We start from the raw sequence: 23,235 nt of genomic DNA, 5'->3' as shown, positions 1-23,235 counted from the left end.
CACTTGCCTCCAGTGGTATCTAGCTATGCAGATAATTTGAGCTTGATTGCTGAGAGTCCTATTTGTAAAATCTGCATCCACCTTAATGCAATGGGATGTGTAATAATCATTGTCTTGATTAGATTGTATATAGAAGACGAACACAACCACTGTGACTACACCCATTTGGCTTGGAAAATCAACACCTTATTTTGTATTGCATTACAAATGTTCCAAAAGGAATCAAACACCAGAAACATGATTAACATGTCCAATCTAATTCAATTCATTTTATTTATGTAATGCCATACTGCAAATTTTGCAAGTAAATGCACAGCTAGTATTTTCACATATTCGGTATAGGCTTTAAATAAAGGTATGTTTTTTTTGTTGTTTTTTTCTAAACAAAAACAAAAAAAATTAACTTATAGGAAAGAAACAAAGTTTCAATCCTATCACAGTTGGTATCAATACAATCAATAAAGTAGAGGTCTCAAAAACTTGGCATTGACATGAGGGTCTAAGGCAGGGGTGTCCATCTCCAGGCTCAAGGGCCAGTGTCCTGCAGGTTTTAGATGTGTCCTTGATCCAACACAGTTGATTTAAATGGCTAAATTACCTCCTCAACATGTCTTGAGGTTCTCCAGAGGCCTGGTGATGAACTAATCATTTGATTTAGGATGATATCTAAAACCTGCAGGACACCCGCCCTTGAGCCTGGAATTGGACACCCCTGGTCTAAGGGAATTTACTATAACTTTATATATTGCCTCTGGGCCTGAAAAGTGAAACCTATATGGAAACACCTTAAACCTGCATTCTTTCTTATGTTTTCTTTATCACATGGCAACTGTTTGCAAAAAGAAGTGCAGTTGTGTAGAACTCTATAGAAAAAACAGGCCCTCAGTTACACTGATTCATTCCCTCAGTAAGCACGTTTCCGAGGAGTCTGTGCTTGTACTAAATACAGCATAATGCTCATTTTGTAAATCATGGTCTCCATTAGTGTAGAATATGATTTAGGGCAGGCCAGCTAAGTTTGAATGTGCAGTGTCTCTCTCATTATTAAGATCCAGAACAAACTCATGACACCTGCTTGAAAAATCTAAGATCACAGTGGCCAGAATGTTAAGTTGCCAATCGAGGAAATGCAGTTTTTGCTGTTTCTGTGTCTGCTTTATTTTTCACTCCCAGGGGTTGCTTCTTGATCTTGTCCAGATCCATAGTCCATTATGTGAAAAGTGAAAACTAAACTAAAACTAGGTCAGTATTTCATCAGTTATTAATCAAACACATATGCTGCTAACGGCATCCTAGCTTGTTTAGCTTGCCATACGATGTAGTTCTTTTGTATTTGACGTCAGTCAGGAAGAGTTTTAAAATAGCATTAGCTGCATTCGGTTCCCACACATTTCTTAAATGACATGTAGAGTTCTGGTACATTTTTAAAGCTACTCTTCATGTTGCAGGAGGAGAAGTCAGTGTCAGGATTTCAGGCAGTTTAGTATATGGTACAATGTGACATTTCTTTGTAGTTTTTCTATCTGAAAATGGAGCTAACTAGCAAGAGAAGGTTGTTTGGTGCACACACGCCAACAGCAAAAACAGAGTGAACAGAGAGGGCTTTTTTTTTCATTTTGTTTTTTTAAAGCTATATCAAATTGTGTGTCATGTCTGTGGTTGTGCATAGATTCAGACTGTTATTTTTGTACCCCTAATTAGAGACGAAAACTGGCCTTTTTTTCTTGTCATTGGTGAGAAATGGTATTTGGAATCACAGCGTTACAGTTTCATTGAGCAGCCCTCAGGAGTGTTGGGTCATTCATAGTTGTGGCAGCTCACCTTCAGTGTCATGTGGGATTTTGGATGTCGGCAGCCTCAACACAAGCGCGTCCTCTCTGATGCATAACGAAGCCTTTCTTCACATCATTCTTACTTTGCTGATCCATCATTACAACAGTAGCTGAGCGCTGCCACACTCTGCTGCATGGCGTTTCAATCAACATCAATGTCAGCAGTACGAATCATCACGGCTGATTGTCAAGGTGTGTGTGTGAGTGCGTGTGTGGGCATCTGTTTATGTGTTGGCGGGCGCCCATGTGGGCGTGTATGTAAATGCTGCTGTAAGACAGCTGAATGCCTGTGCTTTACTGAGAGCTTGGCACCAGGGGAAAATGAAAAGGCCGGGAGAATAATGACAGATTTATAATTACAGAATCTTGCGTTCAGCGCTACTCAGCAACTGTCTGGGGAAGGCAATCTGGCTGTAATTTTTGCTGATCAGGCCTGTCACAGACTTAAGGGTCACACTACACTAATGCCGAAATACACACACACAAACACACAAATATGCACATGCACGCAGGTGTGCGCGGTGCTTCGCTCTCGCTGTCATTTATGCAGATGTCAGGCCGGGAGAAGAACGCAAACAGACACACAAACACTGGCACTGAAATTTAATCGAAAATTGTGGCACGCCAGCAAATTGCCTGGTTAATTTGCAAGAGCTAAAAGCATCAAGTAAGCTCCAGATTCCTGGAGAAATTGATGTTTTTTTCAGTCTGCCACAAAAACACAGCAGAAACGCCAGCTCGGTGGAAGAAAGCAACAAATTCATTATGTAGAGAAATGTCTGTGAAGGTTCTCAGTCATCCAGGTCATCGTAGTCAAAGGAGCTTGCAAAGAAAAGTGTCTGGACTTCTTTAAGTTACTTGAAGACGTTTCACCTCTCATCCGAGAAGCTTCTTCAATCTCAGGAATTCACATGATAAGGTGGGGCCAGGTTTCACAATGAACTCACCCGAAACTCTGGCTGATTGGGACCCACACCCAGTTTCACACCTTGGCTCAGGCGATTAGAGGATCATCAGGGGGTCCTTTTGTCCTTCTGTGGGGGGTCACTCCCACTAGGTTTATATCTGGGACTCTCCACCATTTGACCTTAGAACTGAAGAAGCTTCTCGGATGAGAGGTGAAACGTCTTCAAGTAACTTAAAGAAGTCCAGACGCTTTTCTTTGCAAGCTCCTTTGACTATGTAGAGAAAACAAACTCGGCTAATTTTAGAGGTGAAAGATCAGGCCTTTAAACTACTTTGCTTCGTTTTAAAAAAAAAATGTAGGTCACACCTTGTGACGCCTGCCTCGCATCTCGAGCCCATCATTATGATTTTGTGAATTTCTAAGCAGGTTTAAGTTTAGTTGAAGGACGTTATATTAGCTTGTTATAAAGCCAGATACAAGAAACAAGCTTTTCTGCATAGTACAATGGATTTTCAACAATGGCATTGGCATATTAACATATAAGTTGTTATTATTTTACATTTAAGCTATTCTATCTTATCTCCAATGAATTCCACACCCGACAGCTTGAATTGTATGTGAGTGTGTGCTGTTTTCTCCACAACATTAAAATGCACTGCTTTGTTATCTACAGTTCTTTCATTATTAATTGCTTCCTGCCTTTGTAAGAGAACATCATTTGTCAGTCAAGCCCTCGGTGCAGCCTCTCTCTTTTTTTTTCTTTTGCAGAAGTTAAATACATTTGCTATTGTGTCAAATTGAATGAGCCGAAACCCCAGTTTGAACAGGATTACTATGCATGGTCCAGCATTCTGTCTGAGTGCAAATGTAGGGTTTTTTTGCTGTCTTACCTTTAATCCCTGAATGAATTTGTCTCCGGCAGCCAAACACACAAAGCAGCGTTTCCAGAATAAGGATTCTCTCATTTTTATTAATATTTCTGTTTTCATTATTTTAGATTTTTGACTTTGATAATCAGAAGGTTTGCTGTAACATGGATATTTGTTTTGTTCGTTAGGTGTGTCTGCAACATCGACTGTTCCCACATCAGCTTCAACCCAGTGTGCGCCTCAGATGGTCGTTCCTATGACAACCCCTGCCAGGTGAAGGAGGCATCCTGTCAGAAGCAGGAGCGCATCGAGGTCAAGTACCTGGGCCACTGCCACGGTCAGACTCTCAAATGCACACTAGCACACTGACTCTGAAAGGCACAACAACACTTTCACAAACGCAGCGGAAGCCGTCAGTGTACCTCCATGAACAGGTGTTTGCGTCACGTTGGAGTGAAAACACGGAGGCAAATGAGGCATCGTGCAGAGCTAAATGCAGGCGGCGTGATTTTGCATCTCCCTCCAGCTGCAGTTCCAGCCACATTTTATAATTACAGAAAGTTTCACTCAATCAAATTTTGGAATGGTGTGGAAAGATAATCCTCAGAGCCGCTGCTGCTACATATACAGATAATTTTACACAATGTTAATCCCTCCTTTTTTTAATGTAGTATCTTTGATATTGGCGCACTATTTCTGGGGATAAAGTTGTTTTTTTTATTAATCTCAGTGCTTTAATCCTTAAACTGAGTTATAGTTCGAATACATGTAGAAGACAGAGACAGACAAATGTGTTTTTATTTCATTTAATGTCATTTACGGTTTGTGTGGTTTAAAACCTAAAATCGGTATTATACTACTGAGTATTCTTGACTATAATGGAACTAAATGGTATTCATGTGGAGCTCCAACTACCAAAATATAGCTTTAGTTATAGATATGAAAGATTTGAAGCACCAGATTTCCATGGACCATTTTTGTCCAAGCTGAATCTGCTCAGCAAGTCATGCCCTTAAAAACACAGTTCCTTTCAGTTTAAAGTTTGTTAGAAAAATCTTTTCAGACTATCACAAAGGTTTGAATTCAACCAGATTTTAACAATTAGCAATTTTGTTGCTATTCTGCTAATTCTGTTGAATAGTTGAAGGTTACATTTTGTTCAAAACATCAGGTTTAGTAGACTTTAGACAACTGTTGTGATTTGAGGCTATATAAATAAAATTGAATATTAACTTTTAAATCACACCTGAGTTGTTTCAAAATTGCAAATGCACATCTTAATACAAAATTTGATTTAACTTTTATTTGGTTGCTTCAAGCAACCCCAGTTACTCAAACCAGTCATTACAACCAATACAGAAGATCTCACCATATTGGACAACAGAAGATAAGGAAAACGTTACCTGGTCCATTGAGTCTCGACTTCTGCTGTGACTTTTGGATGGCAGGATCAGAACTTGGTGTAAACAACATGAAACGATGGATCCATCCAGCCTTGTATCAGTGATTCAGATTGGTGTTGGTGGTGTAATGGTGTGGGGGATATTTTCTTAGCACTTTATGTCCCTTAGCACCAAGTGACCATCGTTTAAATGTCCATCCATTTATGATCATAGTGTTTCATCTATTGCTTCCAGCAGGGTAACACACCATATCCCAAAGCTTCTTCAGTCTGTGAAGTGAAGAATTAGGGCAAATGTGGGTTCTACCCAGTACTAGCAAGGTGTACCTAATAATGTGTCCAGTGAGTGTATATCCATGGCCTGTAGACAGTCAAAGCTTAGTGTCCTCAGAGGCGAAGGCAGCACAGTGGTGCAGTGCTTAGCACTAACCTCTTAGCCAGAAAGTCTTGTTTTCTGGTCTGCTGGTCATCTGAACACTTTGCAAAGGTGTTGAGGAGAATCAGTGTCAGCCTCACTTTCCAGCTTACTGCGGCTCTCTTCTCATTATGTAACAGACTTTACTGCAGCCTGAGCTTGTCTGCACACTTTGTGGCTGGTCACCACCACCAACATTCACTTTACCGTAGTCGCAGCTAATTCCCTTGCACTCTGTGAGAGACTCACTTCCCACAGCGAACCCACTAAGTCAGACTGAGTCACTCACCAGATGCAGTTAGGCTCTGTTAAGATGTTGAGTGAAGCACTGGAGATGGACGGCGCGCTGACGACCTTATTCTTACTTTAATTATGGATTTGTTGTCTGTTGTTTTTATTGCTGCCTTCTGTGGGCTGTATGTACACGTAAGACTGCTTTGCACTGAGAGCATTATGTTTTCCAAAAGCCCATGGAAATGTAAGAACTTTCATTTTGGAATTATTTTAGGCATTATTTCCAGTCTATACAAGAATGCAACTCGGTAACCTTGTAGCTCAGCTCAGCGCAGAAACATCAGTGTTTATTGTCACAAAAGCTTCCTTTTGCAGATTGATACACCTGACACATGTCGTTTGGTAGCGGAAAAAAGTTCATACAAAAGTAAATCCTGTTGTGAGTGCTTTTTTTTTTTTTTTAACCAGGTGATGATTTCTAGAAATAGTTGCTGAGTTTTTAAATAAAGCTTTTTCAGAGAGTCATTTAGTTCCATTATGTGAAAGAAGAGACAGAAATCTCCCAAACTAGGTGATTTACACCTAAACATTCTAAAAGAAACACTACAGGCTTTGATTCTGGAGTCAAATGCACCTTTTAAGATCTGTAGTTATTTTTTTAGTGTAAGAGACCATTTGAGAGGTTCTAAGTACACACAGGACAAATAGGTCTTTTGAGAAGTAATGGGAAGTAAAGCAATCAGGGCTAACGAGCCCTGGAACACAAACAGAAATCTGTATTCCCTCATGTTATGTCCTGTGGGTCAGACCACCCCGTTTGATTCTGTTTCAATCAAGGAAAAAGACAAATAGCATGAAATGGAGGCACTGAGACGACCTCATGTTAGCAAGGACTCACAGTGACACCCCGGCACTTAGATGGCTGATTATGCTCCACTTTCATGCTATTAGGAAACGGCTTCTGCTACAGTAGCTCAACAAAAAGCGCAGATAACCTTGTGAAGATATTGTTGAACCTCAGCTCCACAGACAAATTTAACCAGATACTCGTTGAATCCACTGGAGCTGCAGTCTGTTGAGCTTGTAGCGTCTCGCCGCTGGCTACGTTTTAAAATTCATTTGTTTTCTTCATTTGATTTTTCTTAAGTGGATGTCACGCATACGAGACTTGAGCTTCTGAACTCACTGAAATCTTTCTGAGTCTCTTTTCTTTTACTGTGCCTCAGGTGTTCCTGTGAATAAAGAAATAAATAAAAGAAGAAAAATAAGAAGTAAATTCTAAGTCACAGATCCAGCCACAAGTCTTGCGTCATGAATCTGACGAATGCTTTCACAGCTTCTGTTTGAGGGAACGATCGTACTGACCTCTGAAAAAAAAGAAAAAATCAATCGCAATAAAATGATAATGATTTGAAGGTGATTTTGTCTAGCCATTGTGAAAAGTAGAACTCGATGCAGCGTCAATGGGGTGAGCAAAAATGCATTATTCCGTCTGATCTTTTCCACCCGACTCTGCTCCATTCTGGCCTTTGTTCGGTGTAATACATTAGGGGTGGCGGTTTCTGACTTGAAGAGAATGGCTCCCATTTATACGCATTAAGCACACAGGCGCACACGGCACATGAACCTTTTGTTGAGATGATAATTCACATTCAGTCCTCTTTACCTGCAGTAGCATCACTGTGCATGAGTAACCTGCGATGGAGCTGTAGGAGAGGTTGCGGTGACCTGAGCTCAGCTTTAATGTGTCTTTGGCCTTTCCAGATGACATAATTGGGAACAAAGGCGGAGATGGACACTTCGCACGGACCGACCCCACGGGTGAGTGCTTCCATGATGGTGGCAGATAAGCACATAACATGTGCTGTCATTCAAAGATGAATTAGATTTGCTCCCAGACTTTCCTCTGTTCGTCATCCTTTCATGTTTCCCACTTGTTATAATTCATCTCTTCCTGAGGGACAGTGGCAGATTTTAAGGGTCTCGTGTGTTTGTAGGGGAGAAAGAGGAGACCAGGAACGGACTGGCCCGCGGTTTGTCCATCCCCTGTCCAGATCGCTATAAAAACTACTGCGTCCATGGAGAGTGTCAGTTCCCCAGCGTCCTGGCTCAGCCTTCCTGCAGGTACACATGTACACATGCACACACACACACACACACACACACACACACACACACACACACACACACACACACACACACACACACAGTTGTAGAGAGGTTCATAGGAAGAGGGGAAACAGAAAAACGACAATGATATTGCAAAGTGATAATACATGTTTTCGCACATGAACAGCGGATAACGTCAGGAGAATTAAATCAGGAGCTTTTTCGTGCTCCTTCTTTCTCACATGCAGCACACTGCAGGAGATAGTCTGTTTCACAGATGCGTTCTCCCTTCTGGGAATTTGATTAATGCTGCAGTCACACCAGTGAAAATAGGCATGACCAAAATCATTGGGTCTGTGTGCAGTGAACTCGGAATCTCTTTGCTTTTGAATTAGCTGCTTCGAAGACCATTCGCAGTCAGCTGCCGTCTTCAAAGCGACTTTGGTGCAGCGACATGACGATTAAAAGTGGCGGTAAGATGGAGTCCGTCTGCTGTTAGTTTGCACTGAATAGGGTCAAGTTGGCAATTACAGGCAATCTGTGGGGTGATAAAACGGCAATTAAGTGTGATAAAAAAATAAAAATCGCAAATCTGTTGCCATCTGTTGCAAATCTGTTGCACAGAAATTCACATTAACCGCTTACATTCAGAAGCCAACCACAATCCCAAAGATCTGAAGACGTAATAAATTCAGAAATTCTCCACACATGGTCATGTAGTTGCTGCAGGATGGTCATTTAACTGTAAAATAACTTGGTGGGCCTCTGGGTGATCAGTTAACTGCTGCAACTACTTGCAATCGGTCCCTGAATGCAAACAAAAAAAAAACATAACTTTGTTCAAGTCACAGGTAAGATGTGCAGGATCAGTATACAAGCCAGACACTCGCCTACCTGCTCTGTTGTTGTATGAGCACAACAGGTCACACAGACAATGCACAGAGCAGGTAAAAGGCTGTTTAATTTTTGATGTCAAATTATGATATTTGCACTTGTTTGGTTTCATTTTTGGGCGTTCTTTAGGTTAGTGTCGGTGCCTAACGTAGCTGACCACTGTCTCATTATCTCCGTGAGGGTCTGGCTTCTGGCTTTTGACATTTGCCATGTCAAAAGCCAGGCATCTCGTGTCTTCCCATGACCACGAGATGCCTCCCACATAAACTGGTCACTCTCTATCGCTGGTTACCAATGATAACAGGCTTCTGAGTTCTGAGTTAGCCAGTGGAGGAAGCCTGTTGGTGGTGTGTTGTGAGACTGACAACAAATGTGGTTTGCGTCTTAAGCAAAGATACACATGTGACATATCAAGTTGCAACATTTGAACACAAGTTTGACATTCTGACTTAAAAGCTAGCCAGCCCACCATTGTTTCCTAAATATGATGTACTTGTAGCAGAGTATTCTGGATTGTAGATGGTATTAACTATTATTTATAATGAGAGAAATGGATTTTAAAAAGCTTCCCATCATCAATTTTATATTTATGTTAACTATTACGATCAGAGCGTTGGCCATTTTCTACTTATCAGTCGAGCATACCGTACTCATTAGGTTTCCACTCAAACAAACAAACCCTACACGAAGCGAGATGACTGAGGCCCGTTCTGTCTTTTTTATCACAAATTTGTTGTTCCTCTCTCTCTGTGTGATCTGCAGACACTAACAGGAAGTGTGGAATGTAAGACGGCTAATCAGCTGTAAAATTTAGAAATTGCTTGGCAAGTGCTGGAGCAAATTTATTTTTTAATCAGCCTTGTTTATTTTAAATGAATATAAGCCAGTGCGCTGAGAGCGAGAAGTGTTTAAGATCCCTCCTGCTGTAATGGTAGGACGGGCTGTTGACCAGTCAATTATGCTGCACTGCTTCAAATTAATCCCATGTTGGGTTTGTTGTTGCTTAATGAGGATGCTGGTGTTTCCATCCCCATGCTTTATGATCTAGGGTCTTATTTTGCGGTGTGCGGTGGGCTTCGGGTCTTGGACCCACAGACTTTGTGCCATCTGCAATCACGCCTTTGACTGTGGTTCACATCCATACAGCACACAGTAAGAGGCTGAAGGGGGATATATACATATCAGAGAGGGTTGTGATTATAGTTTTTTTTTTTTAAAGTGTCAGCTTCTGTCTTCTGCTGCAGCTGTGCTATTCACAGACAGGCAGGGATTTTTCTCAGCTTAGAATGAGCCTTTGGGGAGGTGCACTCCTGAGGATGAGCGAGCCACTTATAATAAAGGCAGTGAGTCTGGTTTACCTCACTGGACAGAAATCAGTGCATTTCCTGCTATTTTTAGTCATTTGATAAACAAAAACCTATCAAGATTTCACAGTATTGAAAATAATACCCTAGGGCGCTCTAAATATCCTGGTTATTAAGCTTGAGTAAATGGAGCCCAATTAATAAAACGCTTTAGAAAAATAATTTAATTAGAATGCCAGTGATTTTCCTTTGGCTCACAGCGAAAGTGGTTCGAGAGGATAGCCTGCATTTACAAAAAACCCTGAATACCTTAACAATCCCAAAGACACTCTGGGAATTCATATTGTTGTCTGCACAGCGCAGAGAGGCACAGCCTAAGCCCGCACTGCCACAGAAGTGCAGATGGCGTGTGTTTTATTGGTTTTCCTGAATTTGTATAATGATGGCAGAAACTTACAGTAAAAAAATTAATTGTAAAAAAACAGAGTAATTTGCAGTATACGACTGCATCACTTGTTATAGGATGCGATTTGAGTTTTAATTCGACTCCAGCTCACATCATAAATGGTTACATTGTGTCATGAAATGTAACACAGCCATGACTGCTTTGCAACGTGCTTAACTTTTACTAAAAGAGAGAGTTGGAAAGGAGGTTTTATTTGAAAAATATTTTAATCCAGTATCTGATCATAACCTGAATGAAAAGTCCCAACAGACCAGTTTGCTGTACTGTATGTGGAGCAGTGGTGTAGTCTATTTTACTGTAGTAGGCATACTCCCTCGCAGTAATGTATACGCCAATGATGGAGCAGCACCTCATAAACACCACCAAACTCCCTAACACCCAGAATATACAGGCCAAGTGAGATAGATGTCCCACTTTTTCAATAGCTATAATGGTCTGACAGCTGTTGACATCCAACATATTCTATAACAATTTACGAGTCTGAAAGTCTACAATAACTGGTTGTAAATGAACTATACTCTTATTTGCATATAGTTATTGACTTTCAGTGTGTAATTCCAAATGCTTATATCATATGGGAGAATGCTGCTGTTGTAGAGCACTAAAGAAGCACCAGTTGCAGCATTCTGAAATTATCGGCCGGCGATGGCCTCTTATTCTTGGTTCTTTAATGAGCTAGTCTGCAAACTGCCATCTTATGAGAATTGAGGTGGATTACATCTGACAATGTGCCACTCTAAACAAGTGTAATATATATTTTTTGACTAGAACTAGTCACAAACTGTTCAGTTTTTAATAGTTTAATGTCTGCTTGAAAATTGAAGTAAAATAACTGAGTAAATTAGCATAATAGTTAATTCCATTATCATGTTTCTGTTCATTTGCAAAACAAAACAAAATCACTCAAATAAAAGTTCTGTCAAAAAATCCTTCCATCCACCATTTTTCTCAACTGGTTATCCAGTTCAGGGTCGCAGAGGGGAGGAGCCTATTGTAGCTGTCATAGTGTGAGTGTCACCAGTCATCTTCACATTCACATCCACACCAATTTCAGAATCTCCAATTATAATCTCGCATGCATGTCTTTGGAGTTTGGGAGGAAGCCAGAGCGCCTCGAGACCCCTGCAGGTTCAAACCATTTTCTAGGGTGCAGCCAAGGGTGGGAAGGTCTTGGGTACAACGGTCTCGGATCTCATCTCTGCTTTTTGCAGATGATGTCGTTCTGTTGGCTTCATTGACCCATTACCTCCAGATTGCACTGGGCAGTTTGCAGCCAAGTGTGAAGCATCTGGGGTAAAAAATAGCATCTCCAAGTCTGAGGCCATGATTCTCGGCCGGAAAAGGGTGGAGTGCCGACTACTGGTTGCCCTTGAGTTGCTACCCCAAACAGATGAATATCTTATGTAAGTATCTTGGGGTCTTGTTCATGAATGAAGGAAGAATGGAACAAGAGACTGACAGATGAATTAGCACAGTCATCAGTGATGAAGAAGCTGTTCCAGTCTGTTGTGTTGCAGAGCGAGCTGAGCATGAAAACAAAGCTGTCAGTCTATCAGTTGATATAATCCCACCCTCACCTGTGGTCAGGTTATCTGGGTGGTGATGGACAGAATGAGAATGGAAACAAATGGTGGAAAAGAGATTCCTCTGTAAGGTGTAGAAGCTCAACCTAAGAGATCAGACATTCGGGGGGGCACTCAGAGTAGAGTTACTACTCTTCCACAACGAAAGGACTCCATCACAATGCTGTGGGCATCTGATCTGGATGCATCCTGGGCACCTCCTAGGTGAAGTGTTTCAGACATATCCTACTATGAGAAGTCCCTGGACCGACTCAGAACACACTGGCTTGGGAATGGTTTCGTATGCCCCCAGAAGAGCTAGAGAAGCATAAGAGGATGGATGGATGGATGGATGGATGGATGGATGGATGGATGGATGGATGGATGGATGGATGGATGGAGATGTCACATTGTTATATACAAACATTTTTAGTTTTTAGTTTTCCATCTTTGGGTGTGATCATACAGCTGAAGCACTCAGTTTTGTAGTTGTTATGCACACAGACTACTCTGTTGCCTGAACTTTGATCAGTACAATGCTCGTGTCTACCTGCCCATTTTTTTTGTGACAAAAATATAGCCCAAAAATAAAGGAAAGGGAGGACATATCCTGGGGCATTTTAAGCAGCTACAGAGAAATCCAGGCATCTTCTTGGTGCAGATGTGGTATAAAGCAGTAAATCATGTAGTACTACACCAGTGATTTGTGGGGATGTGTGGTTACTTTGTAGCAGCCTAGTGTCATTTGCATGTAACTGTGTACAAGTGTGCGTAATAGCTCGGCGCTCTGGTGTTGCTGTGCTCTAATCATAAACTGCAGATGTATCAACATATCTGTGCCGCTGCCTTCGGATGGCTGCAGGGGATTCATGAACTGAAGCAGAAACTTGAAGCAGCTGCTGATAACAGACACTTTAAGAAACTCTCACATTCAATCATAGATAAATGCAGATGGATTTACTGGCTTTCCTGCTTCATCCATGTTCATTTATGATGTTGAATAAAAGTGATCAATTTAAATGATTTATTATTTTTATTAACCCTGAAAGCCTTATCCTGTTATTACTGCGTATTTGCTGAAATTATTAAATTTGTTATTGTTGATAAAATCTGCAAAGTGACAGCAAAGCGACAGACGCTGCAAGTCATTCTGTGCCAGCTCAGTCAAATCTTTATAAAAAAACATATTATATGTGGAAGGAGGAAACTATGAATTATTTAAAGATTCGTGCAGTGTTTGAGATTTTTAAGTTGGTATTTACAGACAAAAAAATGTCATCAAATAAATTGTAATATTAGCAAACATAACTAAAGTAAATACAAAATACAGTTTTCAAATGATGATCAACTTTATTAGTAATTTATTAGTAATTTAAATTTAAAGTAAAAGCCCCCTGAATGAAATAAGTCATTGTGTCACCCTTGACAACTGCAACTGCTAATGAGTCTTTCAAATCTCACAGCGATGCCACATTGGAGGTGGTGAAGGTTAAACCAAAGCATCTCCATCCGATTTAAGTCCAAAACCATCAGTTTGTTGAGTCATTCAGACGGAGAGCTGTGTGTTTCAGATATACATAATCCAAGTTCACTTTAGTTTCAGGGCATGAACTGGTGGTCGGACAGAGAGCAGCTGTGGCAAGTCCTCAAGATCCTGAAGCAGCAAAGCAGCTCGCCAGACCACCACACTACCACCACCATGTTTGACTGTTGGTATGATGTTCTTGTTATGAAGTGCCGCGGTAGTTTTATGCCAGATAACGGAACTCAAACCTTCTAAAAAGTAAAACTTTTGTCTAAACAGTCCACAGAGTATTTTCCCAAACATATTGGGGATCATCATCGTCTCTTTCTTGTGCTGAATCATGAACTCTGCAGTTCTTGTGACCTCCTGATTCAACAGTAGGCTGCCTGCTCCTGAAAACGTTCACCACTGTTTCAGATTTCTCCAGTTTTGGATAATGGTTCTCGTCATGGTTCGTTGGAGTCCCAGAACCTTAGAAATGATTTTGATAGATGTGAGTTTGCTTCTCTGCTATTCTTGAGATTGTAGGACTATGAATTGCTTTTTGAGATTGTTTAGCCCGCTTTACTTTGTCAGAAAGGTTCTATTTAAGTGACTTCTCAATTCAACAGGTCTGGCAGTGATGAGGCCTGGGTGTACCTATTGAAATTAAACCCAGCTTTGCAAAATATGTGGATAATCACAGTTAATTCATGATTTAACAATGGCAGCAATTAATTTTTCACACAGAGTCGGGTAGGTTTGAAGAGACTTTTTTCCCTTAATAAATTAAATTATCATTTCAAACATGTATTTTTGTGTTAACTCAGCTTACCTTTGTCTAAAAATGAAATTTATTTGACGATCTAAAACATTTAAGTGCGAAGAAATCAGGAAGAGGGCAAATATCTTTTCATGTATGTGTTCAGGTCGTGGCTTATGATACAATATATAATGTACCAAGTCAAACATCTGGGTCCATTCAAGAGAGAAGCTGAAAGTATATTATGTCCCATAATGTTTTTTTTACTCAAGCCGTAACCTCCAGGACTGAAAAACGAATCCAATACTCTTAGTTAAAAAAGCTCGCTATCTAGCTGGAAATTAAGTATGATCATTTGTGGCCCTAAATAACAAAACAGTCACAGCTAAAATTCTCGAAGCTGTTTGAAAATGGTAGTAGGTGGGTTTAAATACATCCATCTACTATATACAGTCTATGTTTTTACCGTCACAGAAGAAACAGGTCCAATTCTGTACTGAGAGAGTGCAGCATTTAGTTGCTTCAGCATTTAACGTTGGAATTACGGACAATTACAAACTTTAGAGCATTTTCCTTTTTTGAAAATAAATTGATGCTTTCACTGTGTGTATCAAGCTGTCACTCTAAAACCAGAGTTCATGCGAAACCGTGAATTCTGTGCACCCCTGTGCCCCTATTTTGCCGACAGACACACCAGCTGAGAATTGGCCACACAGGTGCAAATTTCATATTCATACAGGCACACAGAACACACTTAACACAGGCAGCAGAGATATGCATTTACAAAAAGGCACACTGAGGAATGATATTAAAACCCACCACCCACACACCAAGCCAGTATACATGTGTGCTGCTCAGGTCTGCCATCTTTTACAGCCTGATAGTGTAGCAGCCAGGGGGTCTCGGTGTCTCTCGCTGGCGCTATCTCTCTCTACTTTCTCTCTAACCTCGATCATCCCAGACGTTCTCTTTGCATGCTGAGCAGCCAGGGAGTGCGGAGGGTCTCTGCTGCCCCCTGATGGCTGTACGAGGCAAAGTCTGTATCTTAATGTGAAGGAAAGCGCAGCAGTCTCTGTGGGAGTGGTGCATGTCTGTGACTGTGTGTGTGTTTGTGCGGTACACGAGTGTGGAAACCAAGCACAACCCCCGAACAGAACAAGGTTGCAATGTTCATCTCGTACGCTGTCAGGTCGAAGGGATAGAGAATGTGAAGCAGGTTGTGTGTTTGTGTGTGTGTGTTTGTGCCAAACAAGGATGTGCAGGTGTTGGTGGGTAACAGCCTCCCCAGAGACAGGAAAAGCAGGTAAAGAGGAGATGGAGGAGAAGGGGAGATTAAAAGGGGGACTGTTTTAGCTCGTCTCTGAGGACAAAGATCATCTCCATTAGTCTTTTGTGTGTGTTTGTGTGTGTTTTCCCACTCAAGGTCTACACCAAGCTGGCAAAACCTGTAGTATTATGCTGCCGATTGCATCCGTAAAAGACTACCTCTAAATACAAAAGGGTTTTTGTCTGTTTTACCCCACATGTCCTTGTATGGAAGCCAGGCTGTATCTGACACACAAAGGCAACAGTGTAGCCAAGCTTGCAACACCTGTCTTCATTTCTTTTGTATCAGGTTTTTTGGTGAGAGTAACAAGTTCAATAAGATGTTTTGGGTCATTGTTGTTTGGACTCTAATTTACACTTTTGATATTTGCTGGACTTTTTTAAATTCTGAAATAATTTTGGACTAAACGTAGCAAAACAAACTTGTGGTATGAACCCAGCATTGTTCATTTTGACTTCACTTTTTTGCAGGGTGGTGAAATTTGGGTATTTTTTGTTTTGTTTTGTCAGATGTCAGAAAATACCCTCGAAATAAGCGCAGAGGTATCAACCATACAGCCAGTGGGCTGGAACCATCCAGCCAAACATCTGGCCCATTAGAGAAGGCTGTCAGTCTCGCCCCAGCCTGAGGTCTAGAGCTCTTCACAGCCACGCTAACATGTTTTCAAGTAGGAGCTGGTGTCATTCAAAGCAATATTTGGGACTCAGGGTTTGACACACGTTCAACACCCATATGGAAAAGATTAGTATAAATTAGATATGTTGTAAAATGCACATTGGTTGTGCATGTTTTCAAGTATGTTCTAGCATGTATACATGCTAGAGGGTATGAATCTTTGTGAAATTATGATTTATGATGTATTTAAAATTGCTGTGGCTTGCTGCTGTCCAACTTTAGATCTGTGATGTGGTATTTCACAGTCACACCTTGCCTCCCAGTAATGCTATCACTGTCTTTTCTTTGAACGTGTCTGGAAAAACACTCTGGACCCAGACTGTTTATACATTTGAAAACTAAGTTAAGAAAAGACAAATGAATAAATCTCTCAAAACTAAGTAAATTATATTTCTTTAAAATGTGACAAGGATGCCACCAAACAGGCTTTCTATCCATTGTTTTCAGAGTTTGGTTGTATAAAGATGTCAAATGCCTAATTATAGATAGCAAAGCTCAAACTGTCATACAGTATAAAAAATGAGACAATATCATTGAATACATAGAAACTGAGCTGTGGAAGTGGGCATACTTACTGCTGTCATGCTGGCAAAGACCCACACAGGCACACCAGTTCCACACAGAAAGGTGTGTCTTGTCTCCTAACCACTCAACCAACTACGTCACCCAACTTTGCACCACCTAGGTTTTCCATGTTGACTCGAATCCAAGTACTAACCAGCTCACCAGCTCACCCGACCATAACCTGCAAGACAAAACTCTGTGTTTGCATCTTTGTTTTTCAATGTGCACATTTGAAAATGCAGATTCTTTAGCCTCCACCAGGGGGCAGCACTCTTAGCAAATTCCTATGCACAAAGAAAGCGCTACAAACAACAAGTAAAGTGATGAATCCAAGGAGCAGGTGTTCTTTATAATGACAGAAAATGAACTGAATGTAGAAAAGCTGGGACCTATTGCTGCTTTTGCATCTCTTATTCTGTTGTTACTGATCTTTGTAAGTGGATAGTTTATTAAATATATGTACCTATGTCCTTATTTACATCAAAAAAGGACACATTTTAGATTTTCTCTTTTTAAGATGGTATGTGGCTTTTCTTGAAATGTGGCTCAAGTGGCTTGACCTACTTGGGATGAGCTAAATGAGTTTGGCACCCCAGATAACAAATAGTTAATATCTATCCACCCCGAAGATCATTTCCTGAGAAGGTTTTCTATAGATTTTCTATTTTCTAAAATAAAATCTGGATTTTATTTTTGTCCTAAGGTGTCAATGACAGCTCGAGCGCCACAGCTCCCCACAGCGAAAGCTTTGATTAATCGTTCAGTGTTTGATTTCACACACTGATACCAGCGCCGCACCACAAGATGGATGTATCATGACCGAATTGCATCATGCTTTAATTATAGTCCCTGCAGTAACTGTTCTTACATTCCATTATTCCCTGAGTGTCTTCCCTATTAATCTCCTGATATCAGAAGCTTGTAAGAGAAAACACAAGGAGCCCAACCTGACCAATCGCACTACTTGACGTTTTCATCTGGTTGCTTTCAGCACTTCACTGTGGCAGCTACATGTGTATGTTCTATACAGACACACAGCTTAACACACTATCTATAATGGCAGCATTAGTATGCCCACAGGCCTAGAACAAAGAGAAGATTATGCATTTTTATGCCGCTAACCGCAAACCCCATCAGTCATGTTCATCTGAACAGCTACAGCTAAGGAAAAAATCAAGTCACCACACTGTCACAGAAATGCGGCGTTCCACCGCAATGTCTTTATCAAACACTCGGTGACGTTTCAATTAGAAATGCTAAAAATAATGAACCTGTCACTCCGTGCACAGGAATGACTCGCTTTCTCTCTCACTTTCCCCCCACTCTTGTGCGTTTGTGCGTCTGTGTGTGCGTGATCTCAGCTGTCACTCGGGTTTTAGGGGCCCCCATTGTGACATCAAGGAGTACAACGTCCTCTATGTGGTGCCAGGCTCCGGCAAACTGCACTATGTCCTCATCGCCTCTATCATCGGAGCACTCCAGGTGGTCATCATCTGTGTGGTGGTGCTCTGCATTACCAGGTGAGTCATGCTCGAACACACACACATATACAAAAACAGCCTACTAATGAGCCTGGGAGCAGTGTTTTCCATGTTGTGTGTATCTGGGAGTTACAGACTCCTGAGCATGTAGGCAACAGCTGAAAGGTCACCGAGGTTTTGGGCACACATAGAAAGTACTGTCACGTTCTCAGGGGGCACACACACACACACACACACACACACACATATCTGAAAACCTGCAGGTGTGTATGCAAGCACAGAAACCCACACATATCTGTATAGTCCAGCATGCACACACACACAGACACTTGTGTTTTAACATAAGCATTTTGTATTCACTATAAAAACCCACCCACACTCAGAGCCACAAACACACACATTCACATATAGCCTGCAGCTTGTCTGCCTCTGGCTGACCTAAGCAATTTATGACATTTAATAAAAGATTTTAAAGGAGTTTTGACCGAGACAAAACTGCTCCTCCGAGCAAAGGAGGGAGGAGGAGGGGCGAAATGAGAAAGTGGAGCAGGGTGAGAGGGTAAGGAGAGGAGATAAAGAAGCAAAGAGAGAATTTATAACACGAAATACAGCGACAGCAACACTAATGTGTCCTGCAGCGTAGCGATATCCATTTAACACAAAAACATACTTGAAAATTCTTCTACGAGTCGAAAGGAATGAACTTCCAAGCGAATCGACGCAGGCGAGCGTTTCAGCGGTTACTGACTCGCTCTGTCTCTGTCAAGCCGATCGAATTTGCGCGTCATTTGTTGCGTTTTATGAATGTTGCTGGAGTTTTATGTGATTTCTGTTTGTTGTAAAGATTTGCCATTCAGTTAAAGGACAAACAGGGGGAAGTGGAAAAGGTCATCCCTATGCTTTGCCTCTTGTGTAAGAGATTTTGTGACATCTTGGAAAAGGTCTGTTCAAAAGGACTTCCCTGCAAAATACCATGTTTCCACCATTTTATTTTTATTATTCGTTACTTCTGTCTTATAAAATGAACAGAACAAACAAGGCTTTTATAACTTGAACTTCTTCTGTGGAGCCCAAGCCCTCTGGTTCCTATGAAATTGTTGGCAAAGACAATATTTTGTTTGATTTTTCAAAGATGAAGATGTTAGTCATTTCCTACAAATTCAGCATCTTATGAAATGCTATTTTCTGTTTCTGTTAAAAAAGAAAATCATCTCTCTACAGATTGTCCTCTCATTTTCCCGCTACAAAAGTCTCAAACAGGTGTTCATCTGATTTGTTTTCAGATGCTTCTTTTGTTTTTGCAGCAATAAGTTTTGCAAGCAACGCTGAGTATTGCTGAATAGCATGGCTATGTACTCAGAATCACACGGAGTGCTTTGGGTTGTTTGGCACCAGATCCTTTGGATGCTGTGGGGTTGCTGGGTGGGGCTTCCATGGATCGGTCTTTTTCTGGCAGTCTAATTGGGATCAGAGGTGCTTGAAAGTCCTTCCAATGCCCTGGGATCTTTGTTATGTTCCCCATTTGGAGGTGAATGCGGCATACATCAGTGTAGCTGCAGTCACACAATCAGACACAGCTGAAACAAATCGCAAAGAGGCTGCTCAGTCTCCAGTTGTCAGGGAATACATTTCTCCCTAGCAACCTGTGGTTGCCAGGGGGCCACTAACTGGTCCCTGGCGTGACTGGAGCTTTAACAAATTTCTCAGTGACTGCCAACAACCACTCGCCAATCGATCGCGGAATGCAAACCTTTCAGTAGGTGTGACTCTCCGGTCTCTCGGCCTGGTGGATGTGGCCTTTGGGGGTTGCACGAGTCAAAGAAGCAGGCACATGAATCCCAAACTCAGACTTATTAACAGTGAACCTGAACATATGTAACATAAAAGAAAGAAGCAGGCTCTAACTGTGATTTACAAATGTGTTTTTCTTCATGCTTGTTTAAGGTTACAAATTAAGCTTTACTTTATTTTTAGTATTCTTTTTTTAATACTCAATTTGTTGGTGCTGTTACATTCTAAACTGTAGTCATTTTTAAAAAAGGTGATTTTTACTCATTTTTCAGTCATATTGCGTGTATCATGAATTCTTTTGGTCATTATAATCGTGTGCTAACATCTGTGTCCCTGACAGGTGATTTACATGAAAAAGGTTTGGGACCTCTGCTTTAAAGTATTAAAGCAGAGGTATTGTATTGTATTAAAGCAGCAGTCTGCCATCCATGTTTCTCCCTTTAAAGTCTGAGTTATTAGATTAATATTAAAACAGTAATTCATCTTCTTCGTGATTTTGTGTTTCAGGAAGTGCCCACGGACCAACAGGATCAACCGGCAGAAGCAGAACAATGTCCACTTCAGTTCAGAGAATACCATGCGCGCCTCCACCCGACTGATCTGAGCCCAGACACACCAGACAGAGTCCCCTCTCCACGTTACGGAGCGCTGTGGCGTTAGATGTTTCTTCCCCGCCCCCAAGTAGGCCAACCCTGAAAATTAGCATCTGCTTCCCATCACTCTTCGCCCTCTCTCCCAGTATGAACTCAAAGAATGTCCATGGAGGATGGTGGCAAAGCAAAGACAGAGCTGGCACACAAGTGAGGTGACAATGATTACACATTGGAGAAATGCTGTCATCAGTCACCGCCGCCGCCAGCCCCCTACCCATGCCCATGTGTCTCCTTGCACCTTTTTCTGAAGGTTTTTCCTGAAAAAAACTAAACAAAACACGAACTATGAGGACTCGGGAGGGGGGGGTGCGGAGGATACTGAATGTGTGTGTGTGTGAATGTGTATTAGATGTGTGCACTTTGGTAGAGGTGGGCTAGCTGTTCTTTGTAGATGAGGGGTACAAAGCAAATCGGGGTAGTGCAAAGCAGGGTATCTGGCTTTTAATGAGGTGTGTGTTCAGCCTGGGAGGGGGGTGGGGGGGTTTGGGGGCTACACGTGATGCCTTGCACCTTGTGTTATAGGAGACCTTTGACAGAGGGCACAATGTTATTATAGAGCTCTCTGTTCGGTTGTGACGATGACGTCAGCTACTGTATCTTGGGTTCTATTTCCAATAGTTATTACTACGTTGTCTTGATGGGGTAATTTTTCTGTAAATGTAAATAAATAATTTATATCACGAAATGTAACATATTCTGTGTCGGTCTTTGTCTGTTTTGAAGCAATGACATGTTGGTAGTGTTTATTAGTGTCATAATCATAATCTGTATCACCATCCATCCATTTTTCTCAGTGTTTTCCTGTTTCTCCAGGGGGATACTGAGGCACGGTGAGTTATTGGTTTACACCAGTGTCCCCCTTCCAGGTGGAAATGCCTGGAAAATCTCCAAGGAGAGAATGCCTGTGGCATCCTGACTGGATTTTGGAATCACCTCACCTGGCTCTTTACGACATGAAGCAACAGTCTAGTTCCACACCTACACACATCACTCTTACCTTATTCAGACTTAGTTAAAATAGGCCAGTTTAAGTCAATTTTAAAGGATGGATTGGTCATACACATACTGCATATGATCTGGATCTCACTTTTTCTCATGTGACAGTTTCATTTGTGTGATTGTTTTGTGTCAATATGGGATGGATATAGGTATACCCCACTTCTGGCCCTGTGGTATAGCTGAAGTAGACTCTGCACACAGAGCTCATGGCCATCGATGGAGGCTGGAACTTACATAATCTCAGAGATTGAAAGCCTTACTTTTTGTTTTAGCTGTTTCTTCATCACAATGATCCGAGTTACTGTTGACATCACACCAATCTGCTCAGTCAGGGAATCAGTATCATCAGGTAATCATCAGTCAGGTAAGGTTGGGAGACATTTAATCGCCTTCTATCCTTAACAGTGAATCCACCATTCTGAAGCATAAGACCAAAGCCACAGGAACTCAAACCAGCTGCTTCACACTCAGCTGTACCACATAGAAAAAGTGACACAAAAACCTGTGCTGTGATTGCAGTTCTATAGGATGAGTAAATAGTAATCTGCAGTAATGCAGATCTTGTGTTGGTTTGTTATGATGAACAGAAAGCTGAGCACGAAAGTGAAGCTGTAGCTTCACTATCAGATCAGCATTCTCACCCACATCTATGGCTGCATGTGGAGGGTAGTGACCAAACAAGTTGACAGGTTGAGGAGCTCAGTGTTTTGAGAGGGAGTCAGAGTAGACTACTCAACAGTGCAAGTTGAGGTGGTTCAATGCATCTGACTAGGATTACCTTCTGGACACCTCCCAGTTGAGCTGTTTTGGGCATCTCCAAATGGGTAAAGGTCCTGGGCTAGATCCAGGACGTGCTGGTGAGATTATGTCTCTCAGGTGGAGTTGGAGAAGGTGGCTGGACAAAGGAGGCCTGGGTATCTCTGTCCCCACAACCCAGACCGGGAGAAGCAACAGAGGATGGAAGGCTAAGTTGCCAGTTCATACTACTTTATATTGCAGGGTAAAGAGGTAAAAACTTTAATATTAAGACAAATCTGAGCATGTGCCTGTCAAATGTGGGGAGGAGGAACTTCTTTTTAAGTTGACCTCTGAACTGAGCTCAGGGAGGAGCAGCTGTCCCTGAGGAGAAAGGGGGAAATGGCATAGAGAGATTTAGGGTCTGCATGATTTCTTTTGGTTTGACTTCCTTGTATAAAAGCTTAGATTTCCGTGAGTTATTGCTCTTCCATTATTCAGATGTCACTCAGATGACTGATAACGGTGGTTTTGATCGACTCATCAGAGGCTTATTCGTGCAAATCAGCTTGCAGTCATTATTCATCTGCCTCAAACTTCCAGCAGAACATTGCTCACTAAGCAGCACTGTGATAGCAGGAAACATCAGAACTACAAGAAAGTGTCAGAAGTCCGATTGTAATTCCAGACTGAAAGTTTCTAACTTGGTAGTGCACAGAACTCTGTAACACTGTGGAGACTACATCAGC

The 23,235-nt window shown here is 41.5% G+C and overlaps 1 protein-coding gene across 1 annotated transcript in view; it reads left to right on the top strand.

Moving 5' to 3' along the window:
* tmeff2a (transmembrane protein with EGF-like and two follistatin-like domains 2a) overlaps positions 1-21,442 on the top strand; it is a 133,843-nt gene extending 112,401 nt beyond the window's left edge. The window contains exons 6-10 of the mRNA XM_004559195.5: positions 3,797-3,945; positions 7,424-7,480; positions 7,657-7,783; positions 18,189-18,347; positions 20,607-21,442. Coding sequence (XP_004559252.2) covers positions 3,797-3,945; positions 7,424-7,480; positions 7,657-7,783; positions 18,189-18,347; positions 20,607-20,703 — 589 coding nt within the window. The 3' untranslated portion in view covers positions 20,704-21,442. The remainder of the gene's footprint in view (positions 1-3,796; positions 3,946-7,423; positions 7,481-7,656; positions 7,784-18,188; positions 18,348-20,606) is intronic.
* The last annotated feature ends 1,793 nt before the right edge of the window (positions 21,443-23,235 follow it).

The sequence above is a fragment of the Maylandia zebra genome, linkage group LG16, assembly GCF_041146795.1.
Source record: "Maylandia zebra isolate NMK-2024a linkage group LG16, Mzebra_GT3a, whole genome shotgun sequence".
Lineage (NCBI taxonomy): Eukaryota > Metazoa > Chordata > Actinopteri > Cichliformes > Cichlidae > Maylandia > Maylandia zebra.
This window is presented reverse-complemented; position numbering and strand designations above follow the sequence as displayed.